Source organism: Ambystoma mexicanum, chromosome 7p (genome assembly GCF_040938575.1).
Source record: "Ambystoma mexicanum isolate Mex_15411 chromosome 7p, UKY_AmexF1_1, whole genome shotgun sequence".
NCBI classification, from domain to species: Eukaryota; Metazoa; Chordata; class Amphibia; order Caudata; family Ambystomatidae; genus Ambystoma; species Ambystoma mexicanum.
This window is the reverse complement of record NC_090939.1, coordinates 659696308-659711578: the sequence shown is the minus strand read 5'-3', so window position 1 is coordinate 659711578 and position 15271 is coordinate 659696308. Positions and strand designations below refer to the sequence as shown.

At 49.0% G+C, this 15271-nt stretch overlaps 1 protein-coding gene across 1 annotated transcript in view; it reads left to right on the top strand.

Annotated features, from left to right (window-relative positions):
- CREG2 (cellular repressor of E1A stimulated genes 2) overlaps positions 1 to 15271 on the top strand; it is a 117899-nt gene that overhangs the window by 68240 nt on the left and 34388 nt on the right. The window contains exon 3 of the mRNA XM_069636720.1: positions 12433 to 12546. Coding sequence (XP_069492821.1) covers positions 12433 to 12546 — 114 coding nt within the window. The remainder of the gene's footprint in view (positions 1 to 12432; positions 12547 to 15271) is intronic.

The window sequence follows — 15271 nt, the reverse complement described above, 5'->3', positions numbered from 1 at the left end:
GCTTGGAACGTGGGAGTGTGTGGAGGAGGTAATGGGGTGATACAGAGAGGGGTTATGTTGGGGGGCAGCAGCGTGGGTGTGGTGCCCGTGGAAGGGACACACAAGAAGGGACTGGACAAAGAAGAAACACAAAAGTGAGTCAGGCAGGTAATCAGCAGTGTGGTGGTGAAGGTAGTGGTACAGGGGACGAAGGGGGAACCTGCCTTCCAAGTGACAGCCCATTAGAGCAGTGGGGGAGACCTCAGGAGAGCACTTCAGGGACGCCATTTCACCAAACTTCCAGGGGTAGCAGAAGTGACATCACACGACCCTTGACCTCTGACATCCCAGGAAGTGATGTCATTTGACCCCACCCTGAAGTGACATCATGGGAAGTGATGGAACACAACCTTTCACCCCTTGACAAACCAGGAAGTAGCATCACATAGCATTGTTCCTAAGTACACTACGAAAAATATGGTTACGATATCACTGTAATGTGATATACATTTCATACAAGAATCACCATAAGTATCGTTAATATCAGTGTGTATCGGCCCATATTACCAAATTACTGTGAATGTAAGTAGACGTCCAAGGACAAATGATAATATGTGGTGTTATATAGCACTTACTCATAAGTGCTTTATAAAGAACAAACATACATTCAATATCATCCAACCTGTTTTGGTACTCATTTATCAACCACAGAAGGATGAAAGGCTGAGTTGGCCTCGCCAGGATTCAAACCTGCAGATCACACACACAACGCAGCAGCGAGCGCTCAACCCACTGAACTATCTTACCGACTATAGTAAAATGAGCAATTACATGCCTGAATGTTCTCAAAGTCAGAAAGCAAATTACAGTCTGTAGTGGATATCATTAAACTGGTAACTGAGATTTAACAGCAAGCCAGTTTATCTGCGGGCCTGGTGCACAGTTGGCCTCATGTCAAGCATGCGTGGATACACTTGGGAGGGTTCATAACTGTGTATTATAGAATTTAGAGTAGTGCAGGGAAAGCAGGGCACTCGTGGCATCCCGGACTCTTTACCTCATACATGCAAACAAACATCCTGAACATAGGAAAGATAGACACATTGCAACAAGCATGCATTTTGGCACAATGAAATCAAGGCCACTTTTTGTGCTATGGTCAAACATTTCTACACTGTACACAAGCTTTTAGGCAGAAGGATTTTGTCAAGTGACTGAGGACGCCGAGATGGAATGCCTTGTGATGACTACAACGGCAGAAAAAAAACATGCTATTATAACTTGTGATAAGCAAAATACATAGTCTGAAACGGATGCTTAGTCTACTCTAAATGCTTTTTGGAAGTTGTCATCTGCATTGTGAATTTGAGGTAAGAACAGACTAAATCAGTGACTCACCCCTTGAAGTGTGCCTGAAATAAACCTTTAATGAGTCTAGCAATTATTTTGTAGAATTCCAGAAAGGCAAATTATATGTTATTCCTATTCTTTCTTCTTTAGGGTCACTGCTCAAAGTGTTACACTTGTGGAACCCCTGTTTTTTTAAGAGAGAGCCCTGAACAAGAAAGCCAGCCACTCCAGAAACAAAGAGCCAGATGGAGCTGGCCATAGCCCAGGAGCTTCGGTTTTAAAAAAAAGGCACGGTGGGGAAGGGGGGGTTCTTCTCTTTTTATGGCTAACTAGGGAGACCTTACGGGTCGCAGGTGTGACCCCTAAAAAGGAGAAAAGCGAGGGAAAGGGAAGCATGCACAAATGCAGCATGTTAAAGACCAGCACGGCTGTACACTATGCGGCAAAGAAAAATAACTCTTTAGTGTGTGATTCTCTGAGAATTTTGTATGCACGGACATGGGCCGGTTTGGATCTGAAGGGAGAGTGCTTTTTACTCTCTGGCCGAGTTCTTGCAACAGAATGTAGAGCGGCCTGGTGTCAGTCGCGCGTTCTGTGATGCAGAAGGGAGGCCCTGGGGGGAACGCAAAGCGTTTCCCCCCGGGGAGGTTTTTGGCGCTGCACACGGCCAGCGAGTGGCCGTGGGGGGCAGAGCGCCTCCCCGGGGTATTTAAGGGGCCAGGGAAGGTTCGGGAGGCAGGTGACGGTTGGACTTGGCGATTGTTCAGCAGTCCTGGTCACCTGCTCCCGAGCCTTCCCTGTTAGCTGTGCTTTCGGTTTCGGTGCGGTGAGGTAGCATAGGTGAGGGGATTAGAGTTGTGGTAGTGGGGGAGGTTAGGCATAGTTAGCAGGAGCATTTCTGTGATTTTTCGTATAATTGTACTTTACATTTATAAAGTGGTATCATAGTCGGGGGTACCGTACATAAGGTACCCCCTCTTACCGGTGTTTCTCTTTCCTTGTGGTGCTGCCCGTACCAGTGGGTGCGGGAGTTTTTCTCTGCCCTGTCTCCAGAGGTTCGGGAAGTGGGTTTTGTTTATAGGAGCGGAGCGCGTTAGGCCGGTCTGCGCCCGCCCCTCACAGTCGCGGGTCCTCTGTGTGCTTTGGGGGAGGGAGTTGATTCCGCTGTACGAGCCCGTCTCATAGTAGGGGGGCTGCTCGCTGCCAACGCGCGTACATTATTAAGGGAGAGGGGGCAGGGCCAATTATTGAAGTGACCGCCACAGGCATTGGGTTGGCACTGGTGGGGAAGGAATTGTGGATTTTATCCCGCCGCGAGTGCCTGCTCCTTCCTTAGTTTTACGGGAGCACGGTAGCTGTCTCCTGACAGAGGGGGCAGTGCGGGGTTCCTAAAGGGCCCGCTTAGGATAGAGTAGAAGGATAGAGAAGTGTCCTTGTGCGCGGTAGCAGCCTTCTGTCAGAGGGGGCAGAGCAGTCACCTTAAAGGTGCCGCTCTAATTTTCTGGTGACTGCTGGTAGTGCGGTTCGGCTCGTGAGCCACCAGGGGGCGGGTCGGTGTGCTAAATTAATTTTGTTCATCTGGGTTTCCAGGGTTTTTCAAAAAGGGATATATACGGGGTTCTCAGCATCAGTAGTGGGGGCTCCTGGGTTGTGTGCTATTCTCTTGGGCAGAAGTGGAGCTAGGAGACGGGATTTTCTTTAGGAGAGGGGTATTTCGAGGTGGGGGGGTAAATAAAATAAAAAAAATTAAAAAAAATAAAAGTATAAAGGATAGTCGGTAATTTTGAGTTAATTAACTCTCCTAGGTTATTAGTTGTTATAGCACAATTTTCTTTGTTTCTCCCTCTGCTAGGGGTATTTGTTCCACGGATAGGTACCGGCTCAGGGGCGTAGTTAGCTAGTGAGCGGCAAAGGGCATATTTTAGTGCGCTATCAGATTAGTAGTGCACGATGGTGGGCCAAGGAGCAAGCAAGAAGGGGCTGGTTGATGCTAGGGCTCTGAGGGAGGCCCTGGAAATCATCAGCAGGGCATCTAAGGCCCAGCTGGAGGGGGCGGTGGGGGAGGTCATGGGTGAGGGGGAGATAAGTGGGGGTAGGCCGCAGCGTAGAGCTGCAGCTGATGGGGCTCTCGCGGCAGTGGTGGCTTGCACCCCCGTGGCGGGGAGAGGGGAGGTGTGGGAATCCAGGGGCAGGAAGATGAGGAGGGAGATAGACAGGAGGGCGTCCGGGGGAGAAATGATTTCAGGTGGGCAACCATCGAGGGAGGGAGTGAATGATAGCCCTAGGGAAGCTGGGAGTGCTCAAAAGGAGGTGGCTCAAGGGACCACAGCGGGGCCAGTGATGGGGCGTAGAAGGGGGTGGCAGGGCAGAGGGGAAGAGGGGTAAATACCTGCAGAAGAGTGCAGGTGGGAGAAGGAGGGAGAGGTCCCCATCAATGGAGGAGGTTAGGGTGGGGCACGGAACGCCCCCCCCGGGTAGGAGGACTGAGGGCAGAGGGCGCTGCGCAGCCCCCGCTGGTCAGGTGGAGGTAGAGGGTTTTTGAACGGCCCCTCCTCGGTCAGCGCATGGAGAGCCTAGAGGGTGCAGCACGGCCCCTAGCAATGAGGACTCCAGGGTGGAGGTCGGAACGCCTCGCCCGAGAGAAGAGGACCAGGCAGGGGTTTCCGCGGCCCTGCCGAGAAGACGTCAAAGGTGTGGCGGGGCGGACGCCCCGGGCTCGCAAGAGGAAGATCAACTCGACTCGGGCACGAGCTCGCATCCTCAATGGTATTTGAGGGTGATGAACTTGGTTTGGAGGATTATGTGGGGCAATGGGAGGTGGAAGGTTATAGGGCGGTAGGGGAAAGGGGGGAGGAGAGAAGAAGTTGGTGGGGGGATCTGGAAAGGCAGGTGCAGGGTGGTCGAGGGGCAAGAGGGCGGGGGAACTGTTGGCTGGGTGAGTCTGCTGACATGTCTTGTCCCCATAGTAGGAGCCCTCTAAGAAAAGAGATGAGGAGCATCGGTGTGGACGCCAGACCGCAGACGGCAGGCGTGGAAAGGGGTGAGCGGGAAAGGGAATGGTCATCTGCATGGCAGAGAGGGGTCACAAGAGGGGGGACAGGAAATGAAGGGGCTGGATTGCAAGGGATAAGGAAAGACGTTGGGGTACAGGCCATTGGAGCCTTGGGGGTTGAGAAGGGCATTTGCTTAGTGGAGGTCCAAACGGACAAGGTGGTGGAGCCATTGGTGCTCGAGGGACAAGCTGGGAAAGAAAAGGAGCTGGAGGTGAAAGGAAAAGAGAAAAAACTGCCATACATGGGGATAACAAAACCGTTGGGGGCTCACTTGATGGCAGCAACCAGGGAGAAGATTCAGGCGGGGGAATTTGTAGATGTTTTTAAATTGCTCCATAGGGAAGTGAGAGCTAAGGAGGGGTCTAAAGAAGAAGAGAGGGAACTGGCTTCGCGCCCAAGGGTCCCGGTGACTATTGAGAATTGGACGTCGGCATTTATCATTTATGCCAGTGTTTATTGTGAAAAATTCCCGGAGCGTTGTGTGGCCCTGCTTAAATATATGGATGTAATTAGGAAGGCTTTCACAAATTTTGGGGGCTTTGCGTGGGTAAGGTATGATGAGGAATTCAGAGCGAGAATGGCGGAGGACAGTCAGGCGGTCTGGGGGGAGATAGACATGGACCTTTGGCTGCAATGGATGGCCCCAACGAGGCCTGCCCTGACATTGCACACAGCAAGTGGGCTGCCGGTGCCTTTCCGGCCCTTTCTTGGCCGCCCCGCCCATGAGGGGGTGGGGGGAGGAGGCAGAGGGCAGTCCTCAGCAGCATGTTGGGCGTTTAAAAAGGACGGCTGGACAAGGACCCTGTTTAGGTTCAGGCATGAGTGTAGCAAGTGTGGAGGAAAGCACCCTCTTACTCAGTGTTTCCAACAGGGAGACAGGGGGAGGGGGAGAGGTTCAGGTAGAGGGGTTGTGGGGAAAATCTTCTACGCCAATTAAAGTGGGGGTGCTGCAGAAATGGTTGCAATTTTATCCAGACAGGGAAGGGGCGAAGATTTTGAGTGAGGGGTTTAGTCAAGGTTTCAGATTGGGGTACCAGGGCCCAAGGGTGCACGGTGGCCTGAAAATCTGAAGTCAGCCAAAGAAAATGTGAAAGTGGTAAGACAAAAATTGAGCAAAGAAATAGCGGCGGGAAGGATTGTAGTGCCATTTGATGACCTGCCGGGTGACTTAGTTATATCCCCACTGGGGGTGGTGCCCAAGAAAGCTCAGGTGGAGTTCAGATTGATACACCATTTGTCATGGCCAGAGGGCATGTCAGTCAATGATTTCATTGCCCCGGAAGAATGTGGGGTTGTATATGCAAGTGTTGACCAGGCAGTGGAGATGGTAAGGAAAGAAGGGCGAGGGGCCTTCATGGCCAAGTGTGACATCAAGGCGGCTTTCAGGTTATTGCCGGTGCACCCGGAGGATTTTTGGTTGTTAGGTTTGCAGTTTGAGGACCACATATACATAGACAAAGCCTTGCCAATGGGGTGCGCAATTTCCTGCGCTTTGTTTGAACGATTCAGCTCCTTCTTACAGTGGGTTTTTTCATTTAACTTGGGTTGCGAGAGTGTGCTGCACTATCTGGATGATTTTCTGTTCATTAGCGGGGCAGAAAGAGAGGGGGAGTGCAAGGGAATGCTAAAGTTGTTTCAGGAGCTAATGGAGGAGTTGGGTGTGCCGTTAGCGGAAGACAAAACAGAAGGGCCTGTAGTGGTGTTGATATTTCTGGGAATTGAACTGGATTCAGTGGCCATGACCTCACGCTTGCCGCACGACAAGGTGAGCAAACTGGTGGTGCTGCTGGAGAGAGCGGTAGGGGCCAAGAAAATGACACTGGTTGACATGCAGAGATTGGTAGGGCATTTGAATTTTGCATGCAAGGTGGTGGCCCCAGGACGGACGTTTTGTAGGAACATGGCGAGGGCTATGGCGGGAGCAAAGTGCCCACATCATCGGATAAAAGTATCGGGGGCAGTGAGGGAGGACTGCAGAATTTGGCTGCGTTTTTGGAGAATTTTAACGTGGTGTCAATGTGGTTGCAGGGAGACCCGGTGACATGGGAAGTACAGATATTTTCTGACGCAGCAGGAGCAGGAGGTTTCGGAGTATTTTGGGGGGGGAAATGGTGTGCGGAGAAATGGCCAGATCTGTGGTTGAAAGAGGCAAGGAGTATAGCATTCCTTGAATTTTTCCCATTGCTGGTGGCATTGGAGTTGTGGGGGAAGGATTTGCAGGATAGGAAAGTGAATTTCAATGTTGACAATGAATGCGTGGTCCATGTGGTAAACAGGCAGTCAGCAAGGGATCAGAGGGTGGCAAGACTCACGAGAGAGTTTGTGCTGCGCTGCATGGAATGGAATGTGGTGTTTAAGGCAACACATGTGCCAGGGAAGGATAATGGCATCGCTGATGCATTATCTCGTTTTCAGTTGCAGAGATTCCGTGGATTGGCTCCAGATGCGGATCAGGAGGGGCAGTAGATTCCGGAGGAGCTGTGGAAGATAGGAAGATGAAAGTGCTGGCTTTGGTGGAGGGTCCATTGGCCGGGGCGTCTAAGGAGTCATACAGGAGGGCCTGGGAGGATTTTATTGAAGGGGGAGCGTGTAGTTGGAAGGGTAGATGGGATGCGGAAGAGCGGAGGAGGGATGATGTCATGAACTTCCTCCTGAGGTGCATGGACAGGGGCTGGTCAAGAGCAACTACAGCAGGGAAGTTAGCAGGGATTGCTTTCTATGGGAAATGGTTCTGGGGTTTTCAGCCGAGCGGGGGGGAAATGGCGAGTAGGATGTTGGAAGGATGGGCAAAGGAGAGTAAGAGGGACAAGGACAAGAGGAGGCCGATATCGGTGGAATTGTTGCAGAGGTTGGTTAAGGCAGTGGAGGGAGTTTGCTGGTCGGTATGGGAGGGGGAGTTGTTTGCGACCTATTTTACTTGGTTATTCTTCGGGGCTTTTCGGGTTTCGGAGTTGGTGGGGGGAAAAAAGGTCTGGGGGATTGCAGTGGGAGGATGTGCAAATTACAGAATTGGGTTTGGACATCAAGATTAATAAGTCTAAAACGGACCAAAAGGGAAAGGGTTCTTGGGTTTTGTTGGGTCAGGGGAGCAAGGACTTATGCCCAGTGCAGACAGGAAGGTTGTGGAAGGAGCGGTGTGGGGGTAGGACAGGCTTGGTGTTTAAGCATGAGGATGGGACGCCTGTTTCAGCGGCACAAGTCTTGGGGGTATTGCGGAAGGCTCTGGTAGTGGTAGGAGAAAAGGCAGGGGATTTTCGTACACATTCATTCAGGATGGGTGCAGCATCGGAGGGTAATAGGTTGGGTTTTCCGGAGGATAAGGTGAAATGTTTGGGGCGTTGGAGGTCTGGGAGATACAAGGGTATGTCAGGGAGTTTCATAAAGGGGAATTTTGAAGGAAGGTGGCAGAAGTTTTGGTTGACAACAGCGTGTTGGGAGAATGTATTATGGTAGTAATTTTGTAATTTCTTTTTCAGATGCTGTGCGAAAGGAGGGGGAGTTGGCGCAAGTGTGGATTGTCGGCCATTCAATTGTTAAATGGGCTGGGAAAGAAGCAGAGAAAAGGGTTATGGGCAGGCAACTGGGGTGTAGCTATAAGGATGTGGTGGTAAGATGGCACGGGTTAGGGGGTCTGCGCTGGGACCAGTTGCTTCCTATGTTGGCAGGGTTGCAGGAACGCTACGGGGCTCAAGAGCTGTTGATTATTCATGCTGGAGAAAATGACCTGGTAAGGGATATGGGGGTGGCTCTGCTAAGGAAAATGAAAAGGGATTTAGTCTGGGTGCGGGAAATGTGGCCTCAAGCAGAGGTGTTGAGGACTAAGTTGTTGCTGCGGAGAGTGTGGAGGGGAGCGAGAGGCGAGGGAGCGATAGAGCTGGCTAGAAAAGGGATCAACAGAGAGATGGTTAAGTTTTGTGCCTCTGTGGCGGTGCAGGTGATGGAACATAAGGAAATAGTGTATGAAGGTTTCATGATCTTTAGGGAGGATGGTGTACACTTGTCGATTTATGGGAACAATCATTATCTGGCGGACCTGGGCTCTTGGCTGGGAGATTGGTTAAAGAGTTGGAAGTAAAGTGGTGGGGGGGGGACAGAAAGAACACCTCGGGGGAGGGTTTTTTCTGGTGCCGGGGGCATGGCCCCTTTTGATGTGGGGGGAGGGAAGCACAATGGGGGAATGACACAGGAAAGGATGGGGTGGTGCTGTTTGCACAAGCGGGCCACCCCGGGGGAACAGGTATTGAGCCTGGAGGGGCATGGCCCCAGGGAGAAAGTGGGACACCTGGAAAAGGGGTAAGGAGACGGTAGGGTCCAAGGGACAGTTAGGGAGGAAATGTCTTTATTTAATTATTTAATTGTTGGGGGAAAATGAAAAATGTGTAATTAGTTAATTGGTTGTTTAAATATTTCGTTAGGCTGTAAGGCCATGGAGCCAGCTAAGCGTTTAATTGTAAGCTTTGGCCTGTCACATTAAAGCAACCTTTTCCACTTTTAAATGAGTCTGGGTTTTGTGCAGTAAGCCAAAAAAGAGCACATCACCGTGAAAACTATGTTAGACTCTTAGCCATTTTGTAGAAGCTAGTGCTACTGTGTAAGGTGTATAGAGAGTAAATAAATGTTGCTTTGGAGATCTTTATTTTATTTTCATGCTGTCTGATACGTTGATGTTTGGTCCACTTTTGCGCTGCATTGAATTGTGGCAAATGCTATTACTACAAAGTTTCCTAACTATAATAATCTGCTGCTTCGTGATGCTGTACAGTTCATTGGACCATTGCAATTGAACTAAAGCAGTATTAGTATGCGCGCCATCTTGGAAGGGTAGGTCACGCCTCACAATGTTACTGTAAGTTGTGCTTTTCAGCCTAGTGGAGATCTTTGTAGTCCATATGTGTTTTACTTGAGTGTGTGTGACAACCTTGAGCTGCAGCACTAGTACATTACAGTAAATGAATGAGTGCAGAAGGCTGCGCTGTAGGCGCACATCTATCCCTATGCGTGTTTTACAGTGAAGTGCCAATCACTGCTGTTTTTCTACCTCAAAACTGTAGAGTGCAAACAAAGCAAGACAGCAGTTAACTGTTTTAACGCATGGAGCTGAAGGGATTCAATACAGTGCAACTTTGTGATCTTTAGCAAACCAAACAGTATATAGTGAGCTGTTGCATTCCAGCTATGGAGAAGTAGGCTGTCAGCACAGCAGTCAGTACTGGGGTTGGTGGGATTCAGTACAGTTCAGCCTTTTGATCTTGTCAAACACTACAGCCACATATCTTGTTTTGTAACCCAGGGGAGTATTGGAATCAAGCAGCATTGGAAATGGAATGTATTATTGAGGAGCAGCCTTGTCACCTTGGGTAAACAGTATATTCTGACCTCCTATGCTCCACGAGGAACGTTGCCACACAAATCTGTGTAGGAGCCTTTCTTCGTGAGTGGTGATTCCTCCAATCTGTACTATCCATCCTGCAAATGTGGTCCAGCTTCTTCTCCCATTCGCTGGATCTCAGGGAGATATTGCCTAGGGGCGGGCTAAAAGCTGAGAGGCTTGCACAATGGGTGGGGGCAGAGACATCTGCTCTCCATTCAGTATGCAATGTGCCGCCATGTAAGGCCCATCACTATCTTGATTTTGCCAACATGCTCCAATTTGTCACCTTTTAGCGCAGATGGAACGCCAGCCTTCACTGCCTTAGGGCCACGGGCTGCACGTTGCCATTGTCTCCAGGCCTTTCACTCCCTTTAATGGCTTTTTGTACTTTTGTTACACCGCGACCATGCCTTCTTAGTAGACAGTGTACGGCAAATGTACAAGTTTGACTTCCTCCTCTTCAACACACCCTAAAACCTTGTCTCTGCAGTCATTGTGTTTAGCCGACCTAAGCCAGAAGGCGCACTGCTTTGTAGGTTTTTACTCTGAGATCTGCACACTTGGGTCTAGTGGATTCGTTTCTCACATCAGTGGTACCTATGACCCCTTGCTGGGCATCTTGTTTGGTGTTGGAGAGGCCCACAGGAGTAGTTGAAGCTGCCTATAACCGGAGATGAAGGTCTTTGACTGCCAGGCCATTAAGTATAGGCGATATTCTTCACCTGCAGTTTATGAGTCCTCTTAAGCACCTCAACATCCTCCCTTTTGAGGCCATGTAGTGCCGCCCCCATATGGGTGGCTCGTAACACCTCCAGTTCATGGGAGCAAACTAGCTGTAAGGTAACTCCTGACTCCATTGTGATCTATGCCTGCAAGCGTGTCGAGAAGCATCCCTGGATAAGTGCAGCCTACACCATATCCTCTTCATCAATCAGTGCACACGAGAGTCAGATGATGAGGCAATCTACCCTTCTAGAGAAGAGTTTGGAACCTGGCATGCTTGCTACAGTTGAATGCATACATAGTCCACATTCATCCGCTGTCAAAAATATGCTAGGAGGGCTGTAGTAACAGCAGCGAAAGTCACTGGTGGGGCAAAGTGTCTCAGACATTTTGTGGATCCTCTTGCCTGCTGAATAGAGCAGCAACAATTTCTTCTCTACGCTGCCGGTCCTGCTCATGGCCATGGCATGTATTTTTAACCTTTCCAGCCTGCGCTCACATTTGGGTCTTGAGTTGATGGAGATCCCATGACGTTGAATTCCTCCAGAGGACCGATGTGAAGGTTGGAGTAGGGTCTCGTAGCTTGGAGTTGCTGGCTTGATGGAGTAGAAAATGGCCTGAGCCAATTACATACTACTGTCCTGCATACTGACACACTAAAGACAGGGCGGAGAATAGCAGTTCACATGCGGCATGCCCTGCTGCTTGAACATGCACCCAAAGGTGCGAGGATAAGAATGCGTGGCCTCAATCAGACTCCCATTTCCATTATGACGCACACGCAGAACAAAGAATTTGGCACCCTGATCTAAGGAGAGGTCGCACCAGTACACCTTCCCTGGGTCACAGGCCTTTGAAGTGAAAGTGCCTGCTCAAGAACTCCTCAAGAAGAGTGCTTCAGTGAAGGATGTAACAGCAGGTATGCCCGCCGCACTGATCAAACACACTGCCACTACACCGCATGGCTGTTGGCTCTCATGAAAAGAAAGACGCCAAACTGGAGTTGTGGTGTTTCTCTGCCAGCGGTATGCAGTGCTCAAATCACTCAATGCTATTTGTTGTGAAGGGGAATTTCACTGATGAAAGGGATATTGGAATAGCACCAACAATAACACTCATACATCCATGAGGGACACTCATATCAGAATGCGCGACTTGTAATTAGGTCGCCGAAGCACAATTGCTTATTGTTGTCTGTAGTCAGCATGGTCATGCCTTTGAGCACCCCCCTGCATGACAGAGGAAGAGAACGCCTGTAAACTCCTGGTGCCAGTCCACCGAAGGGAGCAAAAGAGTGGACACCTCATACCTTAGTTCTTCCAATAATATCACAAGAAGTGAATTCACACAACTTCTAACCTTAATGACTGTACATTCATCTTTTGTTTAAATAAACATATTCTTTTTTTTAAAAAAAATCGAGGCTGAAGCATGTGCTCTAACATTTATTGACACAGGGGCAAAAAAACCTTCTACGAAAACGAACACAAGGTACAGGCGTGTTTGTAATGTCTATGACCAGTAGTCATTGTTTAATTCACAGGGATTGCAAGTATTGCACAGGGGCGGTGAGCAGCAACCAAGAGGTATCAATGGCTACCCACAAATGTTCCACAGTGATACACCTTAAACAACCCAGGAATGTGTACCATAGAAAATACTGACTATATTTCAAAGAACGCATTATGTTTTACATTTTATAGAACTATATGGTTGCATTTTTTAGTTTTTCCAAGGACTGGAACTTTTCATGCTTTTCTTACCATCCTTGTTTACATCTAGGCTCTGTGCAGGGCAAGTGCTTGACTACTAGATTACATATAATGACAGATAACTTCATGTAGACATATCTTTGACACAATTTGAAGTTGTTTAATTCCATCTATGCAATCAAAGAAAATCTAAATTACAAAATGATGGTGATTAACATGCTTTTATATTGCACATTTCCCACAGGAAAAATACAATTGATCCTGATGACCCCCGATGCGCCAGGTTATCTCTCACAGGTCAGATGGTAATGGTGCCGCCAGAAGAAATGGATTTTGCCAAGAAAGCAATGTTTTCCAGGTCTGCCACTCCTTTCAACCTGACAACTATACAGACATTCCCAAAGACTAATTTAGAATGTTATCTGTTGAATTCTGTTGAGCATTTCATTGCGATAGAATAGCGTGTAGGAAAGAGGTCACTCATTTAATAGGAGCTTGCATGCAATGTTGATTCCCAATTCTGGGTGGAAATTGGAATGTTACCAGAAAAAGCGGGGGAAGTCCAGAAAAAGACGTCAGCTAGTCGGAGAACCAAAATCATATAACGTAAAAGAATGTATTCCACTCAGCAAGAAATACTGTCATTGTATATGGAGTGATCAATCAGTTTCTACTGTTTTAAAGACTACACCTCCTGTTCCAAAGGCAATACCGACTCTCTGTCTGCACCAAGAAGAGAGCTCACATCCAAGCCCGCGTCTCTGCGGCATCTAACTACTCGGCCAAACTCTTTTAAATCTGCAAGGAACTGGCCAATCCTGCTGCAGTGTCCACCTCTCCTGTCCCTTCCCAGGCCCTCTGCACGGCTCTGGCTTCTCATTTCATCTCTAAAACTCAGGACATCCTGTCCTCTCTCTCTTCCTCTTCCCTTCCCCCCTCTACTCCCTGCTCTTCCTCTGGCCCTTCTTCGGCCACCTCTCCTCTCTCCTTCTCTGCCTTTCCCCTGTTCTCCCCAGACGAGGTTTCTAGACAAGTTAGATCTATGAAACTATCATCAAAACAGGTTCATCCCTGTTCATCCAAAACCATCAATGACCACATTGACTCCCTGGCTTCTGCTCTGGCCAACTTCTGCAAGCACTCCTTCGCCACTGGAGTCTTCCCATCCCCACTGACGCACTCCCTTGTGCACCCTCTTCTTAAGAAACCCTCTGCCGACCCGTCCTGCCCAGCTAACTATTGCCCAATCTCCATCACTCCTTTCCTGGGAAAACTCCTGGAAATGCTGGCCATCTCCCAACCTAATCTTCACACTGAATCTGCTGGTTGTCTTCATGACCATCAGTCTGGCTTCAGAGCTGCCAGAAGCACGGAAACTGCTCTCCTGAACATCCATGAAGACCTGCTCTCCAACCTTGACTCCAACACCCCCTGTTTCCTCATCTTACTAGATCTCTTTTCTGCCTTTGACACGGTCAACCATGCCATCCTGCTCAATCATCTCTGTGATAACCTGGGTATCACCGGTCAGGCTTTGACGTGGCTGACTTCTTTCCACTCTGACTGACCCTCCCAGGTCCAACTTGGGTCCTTCCTCACCTCTATCTCTATCGCTACCTGTGGTGTCCCCCAGGGGTCTAACCTCTCTCCCTGGCTGTTCAACCAATACCTGGCACTTCTGGCCCACCGCATTACCGCTCTCTGCCCCATCTTTCAGTGCTATGCGGACGATACTCAACTCATTTTCAGGCTACCTTCAGCTACCTCTTCTCCTTCTCTCATCTCTGACTGTCTGTCTGCAATCCAGGAGTGGTGTGCCGCCAATGATCTCTGCCTTAATGCCAGTAAGACTGAGATTCTCCTCATCAGCACACCTGTTCCCTCCTTTCGTGCACTTGCGCGATATGAATGACACCTGGCCTAGTAGGATCGTTGTCCGCCCTTCCTCTGTTCTCCATCCCTTGCCGCGTCGCGACTTGAAACACTTGTGTATAGGCGCGTTATAAATGCCATATCATATCATATCATATGCGTGTGTGATTCGAGCTGGAGTAAACCAGGAGTTAGATGCCGGTGAGCACCTCAGACGTTCACCTACTAACTTGTACCACATTCACAAAACCAAAAACTGTAACAAATCTGGAGATTCCAAGAACATCTTTGAGATGTTTACATGCAAATGTGATCCACAAAGATTTACACCAGTGCATCTCAGTGATGCTCCACGCATCTCCCGATCTGCTCCAATTGAAAGCCGCATTAATGTTAATGTTAAAGGTATTTGTACCGTGCACCGTCACCAACGGAACTGGTCCCCAGGCGCTCTGGCAGATCTGCAAACAAAAAGGGAGGGGTGGGTGGTTGCTAGGGAGAAGTGGGAGTAGAAAAGAGAGAAAGGTGGTGTCCTGTTGGCAGCTTCAGTTCGGTTTTCACTGTGTGCTGAGCTTGGGTGTGATTATCGGATCGATGTGGCTCCTCAAGTGCTGTTGGTGCGAGTTATGTGTTGTTTGTTTGTTGTGTGATGAAGTATGTGTGGTTTGCTGTGCGGAGAAGTGGTTGTGTGGGTTTTTGTGTGCGAGATGTATGCAGAAAGTAGAGCTTTTGGGTTAGGGTTTTTTTGTCTCTTAGACTTTGCATTTCTTGTTTCACGTCTCTGATTGTCCTATGGAGTTGCTCATTTTAGTTTGTCTGTCTAATTGTTAGGTGTGATGGGATGACAAGTTTCCTTCCAAGCTATTTCGGAGCTTTGTGTACTAGGTTGAGGCACGCATTGTCCCTCGCTGTGGTACTGGTGCTGTATAATTGTACATTCATCAGCTCCCTTCCTATCCATTTCCGTGTCGGTGATCCATAGCTGCCTATGTTTACTTTGTCAGCTAAAGGTGTGTTGACATGTCATCCTTACCCTTCTCTCCTGATCGCTTCATATTCGCTCCTTAGTGTGATCCTAACTTATCTCTCTTTCATTTTGGTATTGGGAAATGCCGTAAATTGTTCTTCCCCCACGCTCTGTTTATGGAAGCTAGCTTAGGGAGATAGGGAGGATCAGTTCCCTCTGAGTATTGTTTCAGGTGCGTATGTGC